The sequence below is a fragment of the Peromyscus eremicus genome, chromosome 9 (genome assembly GCF_949786415.1).
Source record: "Peromyscus eremicus chromosome 9, PerEre_H2_v1, whole genome shotgun sequence".
NCBI classification, from domain to species: Eukaryota; Metazoa; Chordata; class Mammalia; order Rodentia; family Cricetidae; genus Peromyscus; species Peromyscus eremicus.
Window position 1 is genome coordinate 89,905,630 of NC_081425.1, and position 21,117 is coordinate 89,926,746.

The 21,117-nt window shown below is 41.2% G+C and overlaps 2 protein-coding genes across 2 annotated transcripts in view; one reads left to right on the forward strand and one right to left on the reverse strand.

Annotated features, from left to right (window-relative positions):
• Positions 1–6,921, reverse strand: part of Btd (biotinidase) — a 34,852-nt gene extending 27,931 nt beyond the window's left edge. Inside the window, exon 1 of the mRNA XM_059274075.1 lies at positions 6,534–6,921. The gene's annotated coding sequence lies outside the window, so the exon portion shown is untranslated. The remainder of the gene's footprint in view (positions 1–6,533) is intronic.
• The window catches only part of Hacl1 (2-hydroxyacyl-CoA lyase 1), a 34,176-nt gene continuing 19,459 nt past the window's right edge, over positions 6,401–21,117 (forward strand). Inside the window, exons 1-7 of the mRNA XM_059274073.1 lie at positions 6,401–6,889; positions 7,093–7,197; positions 11,653–11,693; positions 13,468–13,548; positions 15,056–15,128; positions 19,198–19,275; positions 20,085–20,179. Of these exons, the coding sequence (XP_059130056.1) occupies positions 6,800–6,889; positions 7,093–7,197; positions 11,653–11,693; positions 13,468–13,548; positions 15,056–15,128; positions 19,198–19,275; positions 20,085–20,179 (563 nt within the window). The 5' untranslated portion in view covers positions 6,401–6,799. The remainder of the gene's footprint in view (positions 6,890–7,092; positions 7,198–11,652; positions 11,694–13,467; positions 13,549–15,055; positions 15,129–19,197; positions 19,276–20,084; positions 20,180–21,117) is intronic.

Below are 21,117 nucleotides of genomic sequence, written 5' to 3' on the forward strand. Positions count from 1 at the left end.
GAAATGGGCAAACTGAGCCTGGTGGTGGTGGTGGTGGTGGTGGCGGCGGCGGCGGCGGCGGCGGCGGCGGCGGCGCACACCTTTAATCCCAGCACTCGGGAGGCAGAGGCTGGTGGATCTCTGAGTTAGAGGCCAGCCTGGTCTACAAGTGAGTTTTTGGACAGCCAGTGCTACATGGAGAAACACTGTCCAAAAAAAAAAAAAAAAAAGAAAGAAAGAAAAAGAAATGGGCAAAAAAGCCTTCATAACTACACTTTGCTTCATTCATAATCAGAGTATCTTTGGAAATGAGAAGTCATTTTATCCCTATCAAATTGACAAAAAAATTATAATTTTATTTTAATGTTTTATTAGCATATGTTAATTATGTATAATAGTAGGTTTTATTATGAGATTTTACACATGTACATGATGTATTTCAATTATATTCTCCCTCATTACCCTTCTTTGTTCCCTGCTAGTAATCCTCTTCCTAACTAGTCCTCCTCAACTCTCATATCTTTAATTTTATTTACTTATTTATCTATGTATTTATTTTGAGATGGGACACCATGCAGTTCAGGATGGCTTTGAACTCACAATATAGCTGAGGATGAACTTGAACCTCTCCTTCTGCTCTGTCTCCCAAGTGTTAGAATTATAGGTGTGCACTACCATGCCAGGCTAGATTGGCAAAAACAAAAACAGTATGTTTCCAATTAATGGAGAAAAGGAAAAAAGGCAGTTCTCACACAATGATGGTATGAATGTAAGTTCTTAAAATGACTTTGGAGGACAATTGGACAATTTCTGATAAAACCAGTAATATACACAAAAAAATACACCAGTATTATACACAAAAACTCTCATACAGGTATAAAACATACAAAAATCTTCAGAGTTGGGGCTGGAGAGATGGCTCAGTGGTTAAGAACACTGGTTGTTCTTCCAGAGGACCCAGGTTCAATTCCCAGTACCCACATATCAGTTCACAGCTGTCTGTAACTCTAGTTCCAGAGGATCGGACACCCTCACACAGATATACAAGCAGGCAAAACACAAGTGTACATGAAATAATAAAAATAAACAAATAAATCATTTAAAAAAATCTTAGAGAACACTATTCATACCCTGAGGAACTAAGTAACCTAAATGTCTGCTACTGTTTGACTGTGCTCCCCTAAATGGTATGTTTACCTTAACACAGCCATGCTGGAAAGTGGGGTCTAGTGGGAGGTGTCTGAGTCATTCACACTCATGAATTGTTTAGGAATGAGTTAGCCATCTCTAGATTGGCCTTCTTTTTCTCTCTTCCTCATATACCTGTTTGCCTTTCTGCTCTGAGGTCCTCACCAAAAATGAATGCTAGCCATGGGCTTTTAGACTTCAGAGCTGCTAGAACAGGGGGCAAAAATAAGTGTCTTTATACAGTACTTAACAGTGGCCAGGGTTGGTAATGCAGACTCCATAATCCCCGACTGCTTGGGAAGCTAAAGCAAAAGGCTCACCAGTTCATGACCTGCCTGGGCTACAGAGTGAGTTCAAGGCCAGGCTAAGCAACTCACAGACTCCGCCTCAAAATAAAGAGCAGGGGGAAGGACAGGGATTGACGTAGAGCAATTGCCTCCCCAGCACCTCAGAACAAATAAATAATGCCTAGTCTCAGATACTCTTTTACAACAGCAGAAAACGGATTAAGACACCTTTAAGAATGAATAATGAAGATCCTATAAACATTAAGTTCAAAGTCATGGCTCCGTCTATGGGATGGGAAAGGAGATGCCCTGGAGGAGCCGGGCACAGGAAGCCCACTGCGTATTTACTAAGCTAGAAGCTGGTTTATGGGTATGTAGTAAGTTCTGATCCTTTCATGTGTCTGGAATATGCATAAATATTAACTATAAGAATAATGAGTTGCTGATAAGCCCCAAGAAGGAGCTCAAAGGTTATGATGAAGAAATCTGTTAACAGGCTTAAATCTTCCATTATGAAAACGTCCCCAGTTCAACCTTACACCTGGGAACTTTGCAGTTTTATTCCAAGGAGAAACACTTTGCTGCTAAGCCATTGTGCCTTCATATCATTGTGGTGGTCATTGCTAACGTTAAACTCTTTCAAATTTACTTTAAAAAGAAAAAAACAAAGCAAAAAAACAAATCCATAATTGATAAATCAGGAAAAACCACATTCTTTTTTTTGTCAAATAACTGATTTAACTTTATTTTATGTGCATTGGTGTGAAGGTATCGGATACCCTTGAACTGGAGTCACAGACAGTTGTAAGATGCCATATGGGTGCTGGGAATTGAACCCGGGTTCTCTGGAAAAATAGCCAGTGCTCTTAACTGCCGAGCTATCTCTCCAGCCCCTGGAAAACGACATTCTTTCTGTTTTCTTTCCACACTGCTCCCTGCTCCAGTGCTAGGTGGTGGCTGCATTAAACTGCTAAGCAAAGTTCAGGCCTTGGGCAGGAATCCAGCTTTCTCTAGGTCACAGGGCACCAGGGAAATGCGCTCAGTGCCTTTCAACAAGACAGGGTTTTTATTTATTTATTGAGTTATTACTGAGCTGTCCCTAATAGCTCCAGAATATAAAGGTGTTTTCCCTTTTTTTCTTCTTCAAGCCTCTCTCTAAGCTTTGCTACTCTACAGGTCATAAACTTAAGGAGAAGCGAACAGAGTCAAGCTGACCTGTTTCACTCCACCGATCTTTTTATTACACTGTTTTATGCCTGTTCTGTCTCTGTTGACACATTTCCTACAGCACATATCCTGAAGTACAGTTTAAGGGTTGTGTTTAAAAATAGTGCTTTATAGAGATTTCCCTTTCATTTTCGTTCCCGGCTTTTTACTTGCAGATGGCATAGCTACTCAGAGGCTGAGCCGAGAAGACCCAAAGTTCAAGGCATACCTGGACAACTTAGTGAACCCTGTCTTAACATAAAAAAGGAAGAGCGGGGCTTAGTGGTATGAAAGGCCCAGAGTAAGTCTGAACATTAGCCCACCTACCCAGCTTCATCTATTGCTTGACTCTTGCCCTATATTCTCAGTCACAGGAAGAACAGTTGGTTAAAAATTAGAACAAGACTCCAGCTGTGTCAAGAGCTGGGTTAAGATAACCAGACTTGTATAAACAAGCTTCTACACGCCCCCTGCGAAGCTTGTACAAACATCTCGTTATCACAAAGTGTACTACTAATTATAAAATGTTATCACAAGTTGTAAATTCCAGGAATGTACCACCACTCAAGACTTAACTTCAAATTGTAAAAATTCCTTTTCTTATATCACTTTGACACCCCCCCCCCCCCCCCCCCCCCGCCACCCTTCACCCTACTTACAGCTTTTACTTTAAAAAAAGGGCCTACTCTCCTGTTAGAGGTCACAATGCAGATCCCAACCTCCCTGTGGCCCTAACTAGTTAGAAGTTCTGGTACCCCGCGGTGATGGAATACAGCTGCTTCTGCTCATCTAATTTTGGTGGCCTCGACCTTAATATTTGCCTGATTCCCAGACCCAACAGGTGTAGTAGCAGCCTAGCAAGCACAAGGCCCTGGGTTCAGTCCCCATACCAGAAAAGAAGACCTGTACTCAGTTTCCATTTTCTGCTTTTGTCAGCAGTTTGATTTTTAGCCATTCTACAGTGTCACAAACTTCCTAGTCAGCATTCATCGTCAACCTGAAACAGCCCAGAATCACACGAGAAACGAGTCTCCATAACGCAACTGTCGCTCTCTGGGCACATCTGTGAGGGACGAAGCAAGATGAATATTAATCAACGCAGGAGGGCCTAGCTCACAAGGCAGATGATACAGGGCTGTATGAAAGGGCTAATTAAGCACCAGGTCGGGAGTAAGCCGAAGAGGGAGCCAGCAAGTAGGTTCCTCCGTGGTTCCTGCCTTGAGTTCCTACCCTGACAATCTCCTCTCAAAGACAGACTGTGACACCTTTTCCTCCCTGAACGTGCTTTTGGTCTCGGTGTTTCACAACAACAATATGAAGTAAGAATAACAAATAAGCCGGTGGTGGCAGTGCACACCTTTGATCCAGGCGGATCTCTGTGAGTTCAAGGCCAGCCTGGTCTACAGAGCGAGATCCAGGACAGGCACCCAAACTACACAGAGAAACCCTGTCTGGAAAAACAAAAAACAAAAAAATAAATAATAAAAAGAACAACAAATAACACTAATTTGTTCTTTGATAACCAAATACTACATTTTGGTAAGGCATGGTCTGTTTTTCACAGGTTCAGCTAGGGTTGTGCTTAAAAATGAGCACAAAGGCCGGGCAGTGGTGGCGCATGCCTTTAATCCCAGCACTGGGGAGGCAGAAGCAGGCGGATCTCTGTGGGTTCGAGGCCAGCCTGGGCTACCAAGTGAGTTCCAGGAGAGGCGCAAAGCTACACAGAGAAACCCTGTCTCGAAAAAACCAAAAATAAATAAATAAATAAATAAAAAATAAAAAAAATAAAATAAAATAAAAAAAATGAGCACAAAGATTTCCAGTGTTCTTGTGAACTGAGAGATAAAACCCATAGTTTGGGGCCGTGGAATTACTGCCTATAGAAGCTGCCTTCTCCTGAAAGTTAATCTTCTCTAGGCATAACATTACAACTCTTTTTTTTTTAATCATTTATTTTTGAGTCAGGATCACTCTGTACTCAGGCTGGCCTTTAGCTTGTGATCCTCCTGCCTTAGCCTCCTGAGTACAGGTATTACAGGCATGCCTCACCACACCCTGCTTACAGCTCTTACTAAATCACATGGTTACCTAGATATTATCTTCACCCACTTGGAAGAAAGTTATCAAGCCTCTCCTCATAAAGTCAAATCCAGATCCCTAGAATAACCACTATTTAGACTCTGATGGTTGGATCTGCCCTTTGGAAAGCTTGCTGCCAACACTGCCTTTCCTTTTCTTTTTTATTATTATTTCATGTACGTGGGTGTTTTGCCTTCATGCATGTCTGTGCATTATGTTAGTGCCTGGTGCCCTCAAAGGCCAGAAGAGGGAAATTACAGATGGTTGTGAGACACCGTGTGGGTGCCGGAAATCAAACTCAGGTCATCTGGAGAAGCAGCCACTGCTCTTAACCACTGAGCCATCTCTCCAACCCCCTAGCCTTCTGTTTTTTTGTTTGTTTGTTTGCTTTTTAAGAAAGTTAAAATTTAGGGCTGGAGATATAGTTCAGTGGTAAAGTGTTTGCCTGATATGCACAAGGTCCTAGGTTCAATCTCTAGCACATTTTTTTAAGCACATTTTTTAAAGACTTATTCTTCCTGTAATAAGTGAATTTAAAAACAATGCCAAATTTCTTTCCTTCTGTCTTTTCCTTCCTTCTCTTCCTTCTTTCTTACTCCCCTCCCCTCCCTCCCCCCCCCCCCTCTGTTTACTGAGACAGTCTCTCTACAAGCTCTGGATGTCCAGGAACACACTAGGTAGACTAGCTGGCCTCAAATTCAGATCCACCTGTCTCCACTTCCAAGTACTGGGATTTAAAGGTACACGCCACTACTTCTGGCCAAATATGATTAACGTGTGCAAAGTCTGCACAGCTTGCGTTGTATAAATTACAGATACTCGGGAACTTATGTTGCAGTTGGATGGAACAGTAGAGACTTTTGGCCTCGCAGTCAAGATTACATTACTTCTGCTGATTTATTACAGGCAAGGGAAGCATGGAATGCTGTGCCCTGAACTGCAAGGTGAAGACAAGAACCAGCTCAATGATTTTTCTCTTTGCTAAATGGCAAAATAAGGCCCGTTGAAGTCTGATCCTTTTTTAAAAACCTCTTAATCTGAATTACAGTGATTTGTTCCAATTAGAGTTCAGTTTGCAATTCATAGAGTTCTGGAAGTGATTGTTTTGAGAAAGGAATCCACGTAAGGTGCTATGAATTGACTATTGTCTGTATAGCATGTGCTGCCCGTGTCGAGCAGGCTTAGCCTTGAACCCCTAATAAGAAAGCAACCAACATTACTACTTTCACAAAAGCTAAGAAATCATAATTCAATTATTAACTTATATCTCTAACAGACTAGTGATACTCAACTGTAACAAAAATAAATAAATTAAAAAACCAGGCGGCGGCAGATATAGAATATCTGCGGTGTATAGAACGCTTTGGACAAGTTTCTCTCTCGGCAAATAAGCTTGGTGTCACCTCTGATAAAAAAAAAAAAAAAAAAAAAAAAAAAAAGCAGACCTTTGTTCACAGACTTAAGTACCGTGCCCATTCTGTGGAGTGCAAAACCACAAAGTTATGAAACCAGAGGGCACCGAAGCATGACAACACGACCCATAGGACATTTTCTTCAACTTTAGACTCTCTCCAAGCGGCCCGCCCGCGTCCCAGCAGCCTTAGCGCGGCTCGCCCCCATCAGCTAGAAGCCCGGGCGGGGGCGGGGACGGGAGCCGGGGCCACGCCCCCTCCCCACATGGTCTCCAGCGGCTTTCACCTCGAGGTGCGCATGTGCCACCCGCCTAGGAGCCGCATCGCTGCCTTAGAGGAGACCGGAACCATGGCGAGCCACCTCAGAGGCTGGGTTTCTTACCCGCTCGGCATAGGCCGCGGTCTCCGGTTCATCTGGCCTCGGCTGATGGCGGAAACGGGAAAAGACTGCGAATGGGCGTGCTTACATTATCGCCTCCCCAGGACTGACTCCTAGTCCCGCCCCTTCTCCCCTTCACTAAAATCGGTTGGCTGCCCTCCTGTCGGTCAGAAGCGGGTGTCACCAACAGCGTGCGGCCGCCTCTGAAGCTCGTTTGGCTAGTGAGGCTGTGGGCCGCCGGAGTGCCTTGAAGTAACTTGAGGTGGAAGATGCCAGAAAGCAACTCGGCAGAGGGTAGCGACAGAAGCGAGGAGCAGGTGTCTGGTGCTAAAGTCATCGCCCAGGCCCTGAAAACGCAAGTACGACGGGTCCCTAGGGAGCGAAAGGCTCTACGGAAGCAGGCAGGGGGACTACGCGTTGTCATGGAGACGGAGGGCAAGGAGGTGGAGGCGGGGGTAGTGTTGGTCCTTCCCACTTTGGACCTCCCGGGAGGACGAGAAGACTGGGTCACCTGGTGGTCGGCGTTTATTCCTCTGTTTCCCCCTCTTCCCCCACCCCCCAGAATGTGGAGTACATGTTCGGCGTCGTGGGCATCCCCGTGACTGAAATCGCCCTTGCTGCACAGGAACTGGGCATCAGGTACATCGGGATGAGGAATGAGCAAGCGGTGAGTGTGCACACAGCGTCCCATCGCTTCTAAAGCATTGCACGTACCCCTGTTCCTACTTGACAGGAAAGTGAGATGCAGAGAGACTAAGTCACATTGCCCAACGTGAGTCGTTTGGTAGTGGCATTTGAACTCAGATACTCTGAGTTTGGGTCTGTGCTCATATTGTTCTACCGTAGTGTACTCTGCCATGTCCAAATGTCAGAATTGGAAGGGACAGTCTTACTCCACTATTAGTCTGTAAGTTCTAGCAGAGAAGCTGTGTTATTTCATCACTGCATATGTGTATTGTCAGTATCTGGTGTGTTTCCTGTACATGACAGGTGCTCAGAGAGCACTTGTGGGATGAATGATTGAAGGCCAGGACTCGTGCTGCATAGTAGGTGTGGGGGTAAAGTGAAAGACATTAGAGATGGAAAGGCAAAGTAGAATCCACTTGCGGTGTTTCCTCTGGCTGCCCAGTCTTACCCTCTCTCAGCAATACTGGCCTAAAATACCAAGAACCTGGTGCAGATGGAGTGGTTCAGTGGCACTTGCTACCGAGCCTGATAACTTGAGTTCAGTCTCCAGGATCTACCTGGAAGAAGGAAAGAGATAACTGATTCACGTTGTCCACACACACACACACACACACACACACACACACACACACACACATATGCGCGCGCGCACAAAATCTTTAAAAAAAGAGACTATTTTGCAATATGTCAGCCCTGCTGAGGCAGAGTCCTATTTGCCATGTCCACTGCTGCCCTTTGATCTATGCCCCTGCCCCCTCCTGCCACCCTTTCTCTGCCATCAAATGTGAGCTTCAGTGCAGCAGAAGTTTGGTTCATTTTTCATATCCCCACGGTGCTGGTTTGATTGAGGTCTTTGTGTGATATAGATGCTTACTACATTATTTACTAATTGAAAGATGTTTATCCACAAGGTTTGGAATTTATAGGGAATGGCTTTAATCTGAAAACTGGTAGGTATTGAATTTGCGTTGCTTACACTTTTACTCCCCTCCTCCCCCTTTTACAGTGCTGGGAATTGAACCTAGGACCTTGTGCATGCTAAACTAGCACCCTGCCAGTGAGCTGTACACTTACCTTTCAGTTTTCTGAACAACTGTCTATCTTTTTACCTGCCTGGGAAAGTATGGCTATTGTTCTACATTTGACTGGTTTTCTAGAGGCAGTGTGTTTGCCACTGCTTCCTTTTTTATGAATTAGACATGTGCTGAGTGTGTACTAGAAGCTTGGTATGTGCTGCATAAGCAGCGAGAGAAAGGGATATAATGAAGAAATGAGGTTTATTTTTAAACTCCAAGTTGATCAGTTGGAGAAGGTGAGGGCAAGACACTAAAAAGACAGTCTAGAATACTGGTCCTCACAGAAGAAATACATGTAAGAGACAGTAGTAGCACAGAGTATGTACCTGGTCCTCTGATGGGACAGGGAAGATTGCTCATTGGGGAGGTTGGTCATGGAGGTAATGTTTGTTCATGCTGCATCAATACAGCGTAAAGGCATGGCAAGCCGTGAGAGTGGATGGGTAGGCCGAAGGATGCTTATAGAAAACCTGCGGCTCACAACAGTAACCTCTGTATCTACTCAAGTGAAACAGAACATCTCTAGTTTGGAGCCAACCCGGTCAACTGAGACCTGGAGGGCTTGAGTTATCTTTTAGTAGTAGAGTGCTTGCCTAACATGCCTGGTGCTCTGGAATTCCCTAGTACATGACAATAGAATTAAATAAATGGACAAATATAGTCTTCTGAGAGAGCATCCCACAGAAGATGAGGCCAGAGCTGTCTTGAAAGAGTAGCATTACCTATTAGAAAGGGAAAGCTAGCTCTTCTGGAGGTGACTGCTAGATTAGATGCTCAGATGACTACAAATGATAATGCTACTGATGGAGGTTGAGAATGGAAAGGGGAGAAACAATCCAGAAGGGAAGATGGTGGCTTTAATGATGGAGTTGTTGAAAGGGAAAGTGCAGGCAGGCTCAGGATTCAAGAGCATGTTTGGGATAAAGAGAAAGGTATACCTGAGTACTGCTTGGTTATCAGTCATCAGCTCCTTAGAGCAGTCGAGTAATTTGTCAAAATCACACAGTAGAATGGAGGGGAACTGCATCAGAATCAGAACACTTTGATGCCAGACTTTGCTGTCTTAAGAACTATGTGTACTAGCCAGTGGTGGTGATGCACACATGTGATCCCAGCACCCGGGAGGCAGAGATAGGCGGATCTCTGAGTTTGAGGCCAGCCTGGTCTAGAGAGTTTCAGGAGAGCCAGGGCTACACAGAGAAACCCTGTCAAAAAAACCAAAAGAAAAAAAGAAGATAATACTATAAGGTCCTAGACAAAGAATAATTTTAAAATGCACTCAGTGCTTTTCCTGGGCATCTTGTATTTGATTTAACTTAGTGTTTCCTATCTTCCTTATACGCTGGATAAAGTACAGTTCAGTGAAAAGTGGCCAGGCATGGTGACTCCCATTTGTATCCCAGAGCTCACAGGCTTGCAAGGATTCCTTGCATTCAAGGCCATCCTGGGCTACAGAGTGAGATCTTGTCCCAAAACAAAACAGACAAAAACCCATGTTGGCCATCAAGAAAATGTCAACAGATTGCTTGCTAAGAATTGAAAACACGGTAAATAATGTATAACCTAACCATGTGGAAGCAAACTCAGTAGCAGATGGATAACTCAAAAATCACATTTAAAATGAAGCAACACAGGCCGGAGAGATGGCTCAGCGGTTAAGAGACTGGCTGCTCTTCCAGAGGACCTGGGTTCAATTCCCAGCACCCACACGGCAGCTCACAACTGTCTGTAATTCCAGTTCCAGGAGATCTGACACCCTCACACCAATGCACATAAAATAAAGTTAAATAAATTAAAAAGAAAAAAGAAGAAGCAACAACTCACTGGCCCATATACCTATCTGAAAACTTCAAGCCAAACTGATCAGGGATAAAGGAGAAAGCACAGATTACCAGTATGAGCAATGGAAATGTAGACCTCACTACAGACCCTATTTTGCAAATAGATTGAAGAAATCACAGTGGAAAATAGAAAATATTTTTAATCGGTGATAATGAAAAGATAAATATCAAATATAATTCATAATATATAGCTAAAATATTTTTAGACAAAATAGTTGAAGTGAATCTGTTAGTAAAGATTTAAAGCCAATGCTGTCAGCTTATTTTTTAAGACACCAGGTGTTAGCATTTAGACATTACCTGGCCTGCCCCTTGGGGACCTGGTAGGATGCGCTTGCTAACATTCAGGCAAATACCTAGACAGCCCAGCTCCTAGGGGTAGTCTCTGCACATTCGCTGCATGGATGCGTAGTCTATATACACGTGCTAAATCCCCTTATTAAAGGCAACCCCGCCTTCCTCCCTCTTCCCACGGGGTTGGGTCTGCATCTCTTCTCTCCCCCAATTCCCGTCTCTTTCTCTTTTCTTCTTCCTCTTCTCACCTCAGCTCTCTTCTCTCCCTTCCTCCCAATAAAAACTGTCCACGTGAGTACAGTCTGCATGGTGTATCTCTCTCCTCGGCTCCCACCAGCCGTGACTCCTGCGCGCCATTTTTAAAATACAACATTTTAGGAAAGGAAAATCAAGCACAAGGGAAGAAGTTAAATAATTACTGCATAAGCAGAAATTAGAGAAGTAGGAATCAATACAGAAAAACTAAAAACCTAAAAATCCCAGGACTTGGAAGGCTAATCACCATGGGCTACATATCAAATTCAAGCCTGAGGTAATGAGACCAGGCTCTGAACAAGTCAACTAACCCTTCGTAAGTGGAGTGACAGACAAATGATCGCTGTGAAGAAAGGACATTCCTATTGATTCAAAAGATACTTAGCAGTTGTAAGATGGTAATAAAAATGAAACTTACTTTGAAAAACTAAAATTTAGATACCTACTTAAGCCATTCCATGGAATTTACGATTATTACATCTCATAAAAAATGTTCCAGCCGGGCGGTGGTGGCGCACGCCTTTAATCCCAGCACTCGGGAGGCAGAGCCAGGTGGATCTCTGTGAGTTCGAGGCCAGCCTGGGCTACCAAGTGAGTTCCAGGAAAGGCGCAAAGCTACACAGAGAAACCCTGTCTCGAAAAACAAACAAACAAAAAAAAAAATGTTCCAATTCTTCTTTTCCTTTACTATGTAAATTCTCATCTAGTTTTGTTTCGTTTTGATTTCGAGACTGTTTCTCTGTGTAGCTCTGTCTGTCCTGGATCTCGTACTGTAGACCAGGCTGGCCTCCAACTCACAGAGATCCACCTGCCTCTGCCTCCTGAGTGCTGGGATTAAGGGTGTGTGCCACCATGACCAGCTCAAATTCTCATCTTTTTAAAAAATTCTCATCTTTTAATTATAGATTTTCTCGTATTTATCCCAAAGAGTCCTGTATTTCATTCAGTCCTGCTGTCCTTTCTTTGTAGGCTTGTTATGCTGCCTCTGCGGTTGGATACCTAACGGGCAGGTAAACTAAAGTCTGCTTCATTTGAATACATTGGAAGTTTGGGATAGAAATACATATGTCCACTGAAAGCTTAGTTGGCTTGAGAAGATTGTAGAAGATAATATTAGTAAGATGTAAGAGCACTAACTTCCTTAGGCCACTTCATATAAAAGGCTTGGTTCCAAAATGAGGTTGCCAGAGCATATCCCCGCCTTCTTGTGTAAGCTAATTACTCACCCCTCATTTCTAACTAAAAATTAATGCTTTTTAAAAATAACCATTTTAGAAAACGTAGAAAATATATAAGAAAGAAAAACTAAAAGTACTGTAATTCCACAACTGTTAAGGTTTTTTCATATAGTCTACTTTTTTTCTATATATATATATATTGGTTTTTCGAGACAGGATTTCTCTGTGTAGCTTTGCGCCTTTCCTGGAACTCATTTGGTAGTCCAGGCTGGCCTCGAACTCACAGAGATCCACCTGGCTCTGCCTCCCAAGTGCTGGGATTAAAGGCGTGCGCCACCACCGCCTGGCTGTGCACATATTTTTTTAGGTGGAATTTGGACCTCTGATAAAATTTGTACCATACTTTTTTGGCACTTGTATATAAGCATTGGTAAGATTTTTTTTTATTTGTAAAAGTGAAGTTAGTAATTAAATTATAAGAAATTTAAAGAAGCAAGATCTCACAATCCTTCCTTTTAATGGGAACCTGCTGAATTTGATCCTGAGGAAAACCAGGCCCTCTGAAACAGCCTCTGGACCATGCTGTCGCTTTGTGTACATGTAAACAAAATCTTTTTGTTGACCCCGGAAAACACTGAAATTGCAGACGTTGGTGCCTCAGTTGATTCTGGAATGATGATTATTTTAACAAACTAAAAGTTTCGTTAGAAGTTTTTATTTTGAACACTTTAGAATTGTCCTGTCTGGTATTATAGCGTTATCGATGTACAGCTATTTACATTTAATTAAAAATGAGTAATATGCTAAGTAGAACTCCTCATTTGTACGTGTTCAATGACTGTGGAGTCAATATCAGGTTAAACTGCACAGGGACATGACTACTACTGTAGAACATTCTAGGGATGTTAAGTCTGAAAGACTCTTAAATTAGAAATATAAAGTGGGGCTGGGCGGTGGTGGCGCACACCTTTAATCCCAGCACTCAGGGAGGCAGAGGCAGGCGGATCTTCAGAGTGAGTTCCAGGACAGGCTCCAAAGCTACACAGAGAAACCCTGTCTCGAAAAACAGACAAACAAAAAGAAATGTAAAGTGGTAAACTGAATTATATAGTGATACTTCACTATTAAGTGGTTTAGGCTCAGGAAGTGTGTCAAAAGAAAGCATTCAGAAAGATTTGGAGGAAAACCATGCATTTAGAATCACTTCCTCACAGATTTATTATATTTATTTGTTATGAAATGAAAAAAATCATATAAAATATATGTGGCTGTCAAAAATTTGCTTCTGTAATTAGTCAACCTGTTCTAACCCAAATACGATTGGAGCAAAATATAAAGAAGTTAGTAAAATACATTGTGAAAGTAATAGTGTACATTATATCTTAAAAGAAACTTGATGTTACTCTTTCTTAATTAAGATATTCTAATAATTGTTTACCAATTATAGTTTACCACGTCTTTCCTCTGACCACCAAGGTTTCCATGGAAACCCTAACATGCTACAAATTGGTAGTTGGCATGTTCCAGGCTGAGATGGAGGGCATCTACACCTCTTTTTCAGCTGTTCGGTTTGATCTGCTGTTGATAAACTCTGTTTTACTTCTAGGCCAGGAGTATGCCTTGTCGTCTCTGGCCCGGGTCTCATCCACGCCTTGGGTGGCATGGCAAATGCAAACATGAACTGTTGGTAATTAAATCTTTCTTGATGGAAACATTTTTAAATGTGTCTTTGCAGAATTTGCAGAGTAGAACTGATTTAGGGTGGAAAGATTTGAGGAAAGCAAAAATCCACCCTGCAACCCTTAGAAACAGAGTAGAAGGTCCTAAACTGGGAAGTGGGCTGGAGATCAGGAAGATGGGGTCAAAGGGTACAAAGCCTGAGGTCAGTGTGCTCATGAGGACAAGGGTTAATAATGTTGTACTGGATGTCGGAGGTTTGCTAGAAGAGTAGATTGGGGTACTTTTATGACGTAAAAAAGTAACTGTGACGTGATGAAGGTTAGTTTGCTTGACTATAGCATCAGTTCACTATGGATATAAAACATGTTGTAGCCTTTAAATATATGCAATGTGAGGAAGAAAATATTAAGTCCATTACTAAGAAAAAAAATTACCATTTTAGAGTTTCATCCTGTGTATGTATGTATTGATGTTTGTGTATGTGAGCATGTATGTAGTTCTAAATAAAGAACTACTTTTAAAATTTGTTAATTAGTGAGTCTAGGCCCTCACTATGTTATGTAGGCCAGGCTAGTCTGGAATAATAATAATAATAATAATAATAATAATAATAATAATATAGTAATAATAGTATTATTATTATTTGGTTTATTGAGACAGTTTTTTTCTGTGTACCCTCTCTGCCCTGGAACTTGCTCTATAGACAAGGTTAGCCTAGAGATCTACCTGCTGTTGTCTCCCAAGTGCTGGAATTAAAGGCATTACCATGCCTGGCAAGTCTGGAATTCTTTTATTATTATTATTATTATTATTATTATTATTATTATTATTATTATTCTCTCATATATTGCATCCCAATCACAGTTTCCCCTCCCTCCTCCCCTCTCAGCTCTTTTTTCCTGTCTTCCTGTTCCTTATCTACCTTAGGGATTGATATTTTTAAAAACTGAAAGTTTGGGGGCTGGAGAGATGGCTCAGAGGTTAAGAGCACTGGCTGCTCTTCTAGATCGGGTGCCCTCTTCTGGCATGTAGGTGTACATGCAGGGAGAACACTGTATACATAGTAAATAAATAAAATCTTAAAAAAAAAAAAACTTTAAGTTTGATGTACTTTTTTTTTAACCTTGAGAAATAAAAATTGAGAACTATCGCTCATTTTGCCATTTCCAAATAGGTTTACTTAGGAAAATATAAAGTCTTCTCTCCATCTCAGGAATAGTAAAGGCATACATAGAATTGATTCTGTCACTACACCCGGAAGCCTATGTAACATTAGCGTCTAGAAGGGTGAAACTGACGTAAGAAAAGCATTTACTATACGTTTTCCGTCTTTGTGATTCTGAGGGTGTATCTCTCACATCAGATTTCATCTTAAATCCTTTTAACCTCCAGTTTTTCAAGGAAGATGTAGTTTTCTTTGTCTATTCTGGCTTAGTGACAATTATTTGTTGTGCACTGCTAAATGGTTTATATATTCTCATTTGTAACTGTCTTTTTAAAAATGACTATTTCAGGCCCTTGATTGTGATTGGTGGTTCTTCTGAAAGAAATCAAGAAACAATGGGAGCCTTCCAGGAGTTTCCTCAGGTATCCAGCCCTACCATCTGAGCAATGTTTAAATACCACTAAAATAAAAACACTTTTAGCTGGGGTTTCTGTGGCTATGAAGAAACACTGTGACCAGAATCAGCTAGGGATGAAAGAGTTCATTTCATCGTCCAGGGAAGTCAGGTGGGGACTGATGCAGAGGCCATGGAGGGCACTGCAAGTGAATAAGACTTGCTCTTCATGGCTCACACAGCCTGTTTACTGTATACCTCGGGACCTCCTGTAGGCTGGGCCCACCCACATCCATTGGTAATCAATCAAGAAAGTGCCCTATAGACTTGCCCACAGGCCAGCTGATGGAGGTATTTTCTCAGTTAAGATTCTTCTAAATTACTCTAGTTCTTGACAAGTTGACAAAAAACTGACTATCACAAACATAATTTATAAAATCTGTAAAAAAAATGCTAAAAATCTGTATGGCAGGCAAGGTGGCTCAGTGGGTAAAGGCGTTCATGACCAAGCCCAGGACTAGTGCACTGTCCCCAGAGCACACATGATCAGAGGAGAGAGACTGACTCCCACAAGCTGTTCTCTGACAGCCACATGTGCCATGGCATTTATGCCTGTACACATACAACGTACATTAAATAAATGTAACAACATTTTCATCTGTAAAATAAAAACTACAAAAAGGGAAAATGACAAGTGCTTGAGGGAGTTTTCTGAACTGAGGGGCTGGAGACATGGGCCAGCAGTTAAGAGCACACACTGCTCTTGCAGAGATAAGAGTACAGTTCTAGTACCCACTTTGAGCGGCTCACAACCATGGGCAACTCCAGCTCCAGGTGAATTTGATGCCCCCTCTGGCTCCTGTGGGTACTGCACTCAGATACACAAACATACATAGAATTAAAAATAAAGTATTTTCATTGCTACTTCATAACTTTAATTTTGCTACTGTTATGGATCAAAGTGTGAATATCTGTGTTTTCTGATGGTCTTAGATGACCCCTGTGAAAGGGTCATTTGACCTCCAAAGGCGTTGTGACTCACAGTTTGAGAACTGCTGGTCTAAAGAAATATACCAAAATTGACATGACTTAAAAACTTTTTTCATTTTATTTATTTATCTGGGTACTTTGTCTATGCACTGTGTGTATAGTGCTTGTGAAGGCCAGAAGAGGGCATTGGATCCTCTGGAACTGGAGTTTCAGATGACTGGGGTCTACCATGTGGGTGATGGGAATCTAATCTGGGTCCTCTAGAAGAGCAGCCATTGCTCTTAACCACTGAGCCATTTATCTAGCCCCTATAGATCTATTATTTATTTATTTATTTATTTATTTATTTATTTATTTATTTATTTATTTATTTGTGTGTGTGTGTGTGTGTGTGTATGTGTGTGTGTCTGCATGTTCAGGTGCCCACAGAGACCAGAGGTATCACTGTGGTGGTATTGTGTTCCCCAAAATATTGTGCACCCTGATAAACTTATCTGGGGTCAGAGACACAACAGCCACAATATTAAACAGAGAATAGGCAGTGGTAGCACACGCCTTTAATCCTAGCATTCCAGAGGCAGAATCCATGTGTTCAAGGATACAGCCATGCATGGTGACTCACGCTTTTAATCCCAGAAAGCGAGCCTTTAATCCCAGGGAGTGATGGTAGAAAGCAGAAAGGCATATAAGGTGTGAGGACCAGAAACTAGAAGCTTTTGGCTGGTTAAGCTTTCAGGCTTTTGAGAAGCTGTTCAGCTGAGAGCCATTGGGATGAAGACACAGAAGCTTCCAGTCTGAGGAAACAGGATCAGCTGAGGAACTGGCAAGGTGAGGAAGCTGTGGCTTGTTCTGCTTCTCTGATCTTTCAGCACTCACCCCAATACCTGGTTCAGGTTTGACTTTATTAATAAGACCCTCTAAGATTCCTGCTACATATCACACCTCTGGAGCTGGAGTTAGAGATGGTTGTGAGCTACCTGAGATGGGGGCTGGGAACCAAACTCCGGCCCTCTGGAAGAGCAGTAAGTGCTTTTGAACACTGAGCCATCTCTCCAGTCCTTCCAAAACTGACCTGATTTTTAAACTGACATTAAGTCCTTCACATAGTAACAAAGATGTAAGAAAAATAATAAAAAAAAGCTGGGTGGTGGCAGTGCACGCCTTTAATGCCAGCACTTGGGAGGCAGAGGCAGACAGATCTCTTGTTCAAGGCCAGTCTGGTCTACAGAGCAAGTTCCAGGACAGCCAGGGCTACACAGAGAAACTCTGTCGTAAAAAAGCAAAGCAACAACAACAACAACAACAAAAAAAAAACAGAAAGAAAAGAAAAAAGCAAAACAAACAAACAGATGTAAGAATAAAAACGACTTTGGGGTACAGTCCTCAGATCTATAGAAATAGTTAAAAGAAAAAAAGTTTCTCAAAATTACGAAACTTGGTATACATTTATTTTTATTTTAGGAGAGAAGAAAGTATTTCAAAAGTTGAAAAAAAATAAATTTGTTAGCAAAATGTTACAGCAAGACCCCATCTCAGACAAGACAAAAGAAAAAAGAAATTTAGGGCAGGTAAGATAGCAGGGTGGGTGAGGGAACTTGCCTTCAAGGCTGGCAGCCTGCGTTCAGTCCTCAGAGAGCCCATGGTAGGAGACTCAACTCCCACAAGTTGTCATATCACCTCCACACTCCAATGTACAGTGTCTACGTTAGGGTTTCTATTGCTATGAAGAGACACCATGACCATGGCAACTCTTATAAAGGAAATCATTTAATTGGGGCTGGCTTACAGGTTCAGAGGTTTGGTCCATTGTCGTCATGGTGGGAAGCATGTCAGCACACATGTAGACATGGTGCTGGAGAAGGAGCTGAAAGTTCTACATGTGGATCTGCAGACAGTAGGAAGAGAGAGTGACACTGGCCTGGCTTGAGCATTTGAAACCTCAAAGCCTACTCCCAGTGACACACTTCCTCCAACAAGACCACACCTCCTAATAAATAGTGCCACTCCCTATGAGCCTATGAGGACCATTTTCATTCAAACCACCACATACAGACAGGAAGTAAATAAGTGTAATTTTTTGGTTTCCTGGAGGGTATATTTCACAGGTGAGTGCAAGGAAAGTAAACCCAACTGCTATGTTTGCTTTAGAAGCTCATCTGATGCCAGGGCCAAGTCCGGATGTTTTTGCTGGCCCCTAGGTTCTTGGTTTCTCCAGAGAAGTGTCATTTTTTTTAAAGAAAATTTGAAGTTACTACAAAAATAGTATTGATATGAAGCAGGGAGCAGAGCATTAATGTCTACTATTAAATTATATTTTCCTAATATACTTTAAAGTTTATGTTTAAAAATTTAAATAAATATTTATTTAGTAATATTAAATAAATATTTAAAGTAATGTTCATTAGGTTAAATTAAAAACTAAAACAGTTTGATTTAAAATTCAAATATCTTTTTTTATTGGAAGTTCTTAAAACTGAAGGACATAAACGTAAGAATCTGAAAACCAAAGGATCATCTTGGCCCTGTCAAGCCTGTGTGACTAAGGCTGTCATCTTTTCCATAGCTTTCATACTGAAAAGTATCAAGAGAGAGTTTCTCCATGTTTCTCAGAGTACATTAGACGGTGTAGAGGTAGCACTCCCAACTCCCATGTTCCCACAGCCCAGCAACAAACACATGAAAGGAGAAGCAGCAGAAATGGAAGGCAGGTAAACTAAGGAAGAAGAACAGGTGACTTCACATATTCCCAGAGGGACACTTGCTTTAACAGGCCTGGCTGGCTTCCCTTCCATTTATGTTCTCCCAGCAGTTTATAAGAATGCCTGTTTGCCTGTGTTGTGGTGCATGGTATTTATTATCTTCATTTTTGCCAACCCAAGAAAGGAAAATAATGTGTTGTTTTGTTTCCAGAATCATCCTGAGGAAGGACTTTGATTGTGATTTGAATATTTTTTGAGATAATATAAAAAAAAATAAAAATAAAAACTACGTTTTTTTCTATCTTGCCTCTAAATGTCATAAGAAGTAATGACTTGAGCGTTTTGTCTTCCTTTATGAGAGCAATATGATTGTGTGCTAAATTTAAATGATGTTCATTTTCTGTATAGGTTGAAGCTTGCAGATTATATAGCAAGTTCTCTGCCCGGCCAACCAGCATAGAACATATTCCTTTTGTTATTGAAAAGGTACAGTATTTACTGAAAAGCTCTTCGGGGATTGGACCCAGTGTCTCATATATTCCGAACACATGCTCCTCTATAGAGCCACACCTTCAACACTGCTATTTTTGTTCTTAATGGAACGATAATATACCCAGACTGTTGAACTGTTAAAAATGACATTGTTAAAAAGCTATTTACATTCTAATATTCACTGCCATTACATCTAATTATTGAAATAGAGGTAAAGTAAGCTATTTTTGGAAAAAAGCTCCTGTATGTTCCTAAAATGAATCTTTTTAGTTAAACCAAAGTAAAGATAAATGTATAATAAGCCCCTGGGTACTGATCTCTTAAGCATTTGCAAGAATATTGGGAATAATGCATTTAAGATCATCTTTTAGTTAATTAAATATGTTGTAAATTAATATTCCCTAGCAAGAGTCTTGTGTGAAATTATATTTGAGCGATTTCAAAGCATGCATTACAGAATTAATCTGACATGTATTACATTGTCACAGTTTCTGAGAACTCTGCCAGATGACTAAGGTTCAGAAGTGGGTGGAAGTTCGTGTTCCAGCCTAACCAGCAAGCAGAGCCTGATGGATACTCTTCAAGTGTAATAGAGTATGGATTTCAGAGCCCTACAGGAATTCTTATCCCCTTTAGATGAAAATATCTTTCAAAATGTAGTTAATGGAGGACATTTCAATTTTAATTATAACTTTTTTATCCAACTAAGAAGACCTCAAGAAAAATTAGTGGTTATTTCACACTTTTAGATGAACTCCCCAAAGAATATGGTAATTGAGACATTTTGTTTGTTGTAAAAACAGGCTGTGAGGAGCAGTATCTATGGTCGGCCAGGTGCTTGCTACGTTGACATTCCTGCAGATCTCGTGACCCTCCAGGAGAAGGTGAATTCTATAAAGTAAGAATTATTCGGAATTCGTCCTTAATTTTGTGTTATCATATTTACTCTTTAAAAAGAATTTATCTAGCTGTTTGTCAGTTTCCAAGTGTCTCAATATTTTTTGATGACTTTGTAATTAAACTGAATCCTAGCCAAAACGCTTAGTTCTCTTCATTTAAATGGTATTACTTAGTAACTGTCTGTGGATTTAATTACTAAACCTAATACTTGGAACTTTCTGATTCCTCATTCAAAGTTATTTGCCCAGTAATCTCAGATATATATCTGCATTAACGTGTGGGTTATTGACAAGCATCTTACTGTAAGCCAAGAAATGAGGTAGATAATTAGTGAAAACTTATTAAGACTCAGCATAAAAAGTGATTGTCTAGCATCCCTATAACTTTAAAATGTTCTGAAGTGTGTTTCTGTGATTTGTCCTGCACTTTTATTTCTTAAATAAACATTGAGTGAAAAGAAGTACAAAAAAGTCACACTTGATTGTCATTCACCTTGATAAAGATACTGCTGTGGTCCATCAATTCCCAAAGTGGTATTGCTTTAGTCTTAGGAATAAAAGATGCTTTTTCTATTACAGCCTTTTTTGAAAAATCCAGGAATGTAGAAATAATTCTTTTTTTTTAAGATTTATTTTATTTTATTTATGCGTCCATGTGTGTTTGTGTGTGTGTGTGTGTGTGTGTGTGTCTGTGTGTCTGTGTCTGTGTCTGTGTCTGTGTCTCTGTGTGAGTGTCTGACACATGTGTTCCGGTGTCTGTGAGGTCAGAAGAAGGTATCAGATCCCCTGAAGCTGAAACACACAACCGGTCCTGAAAGAGCAGCCAGTACTCTTGACCACTGAGCCTTTTCTCCAGCCCAGAAGAAATCCTTTTATCTAAGGATAGATATTTTTAACATTTAGTACCTTCCCTTTTTATCATGTATATTTAATCAAC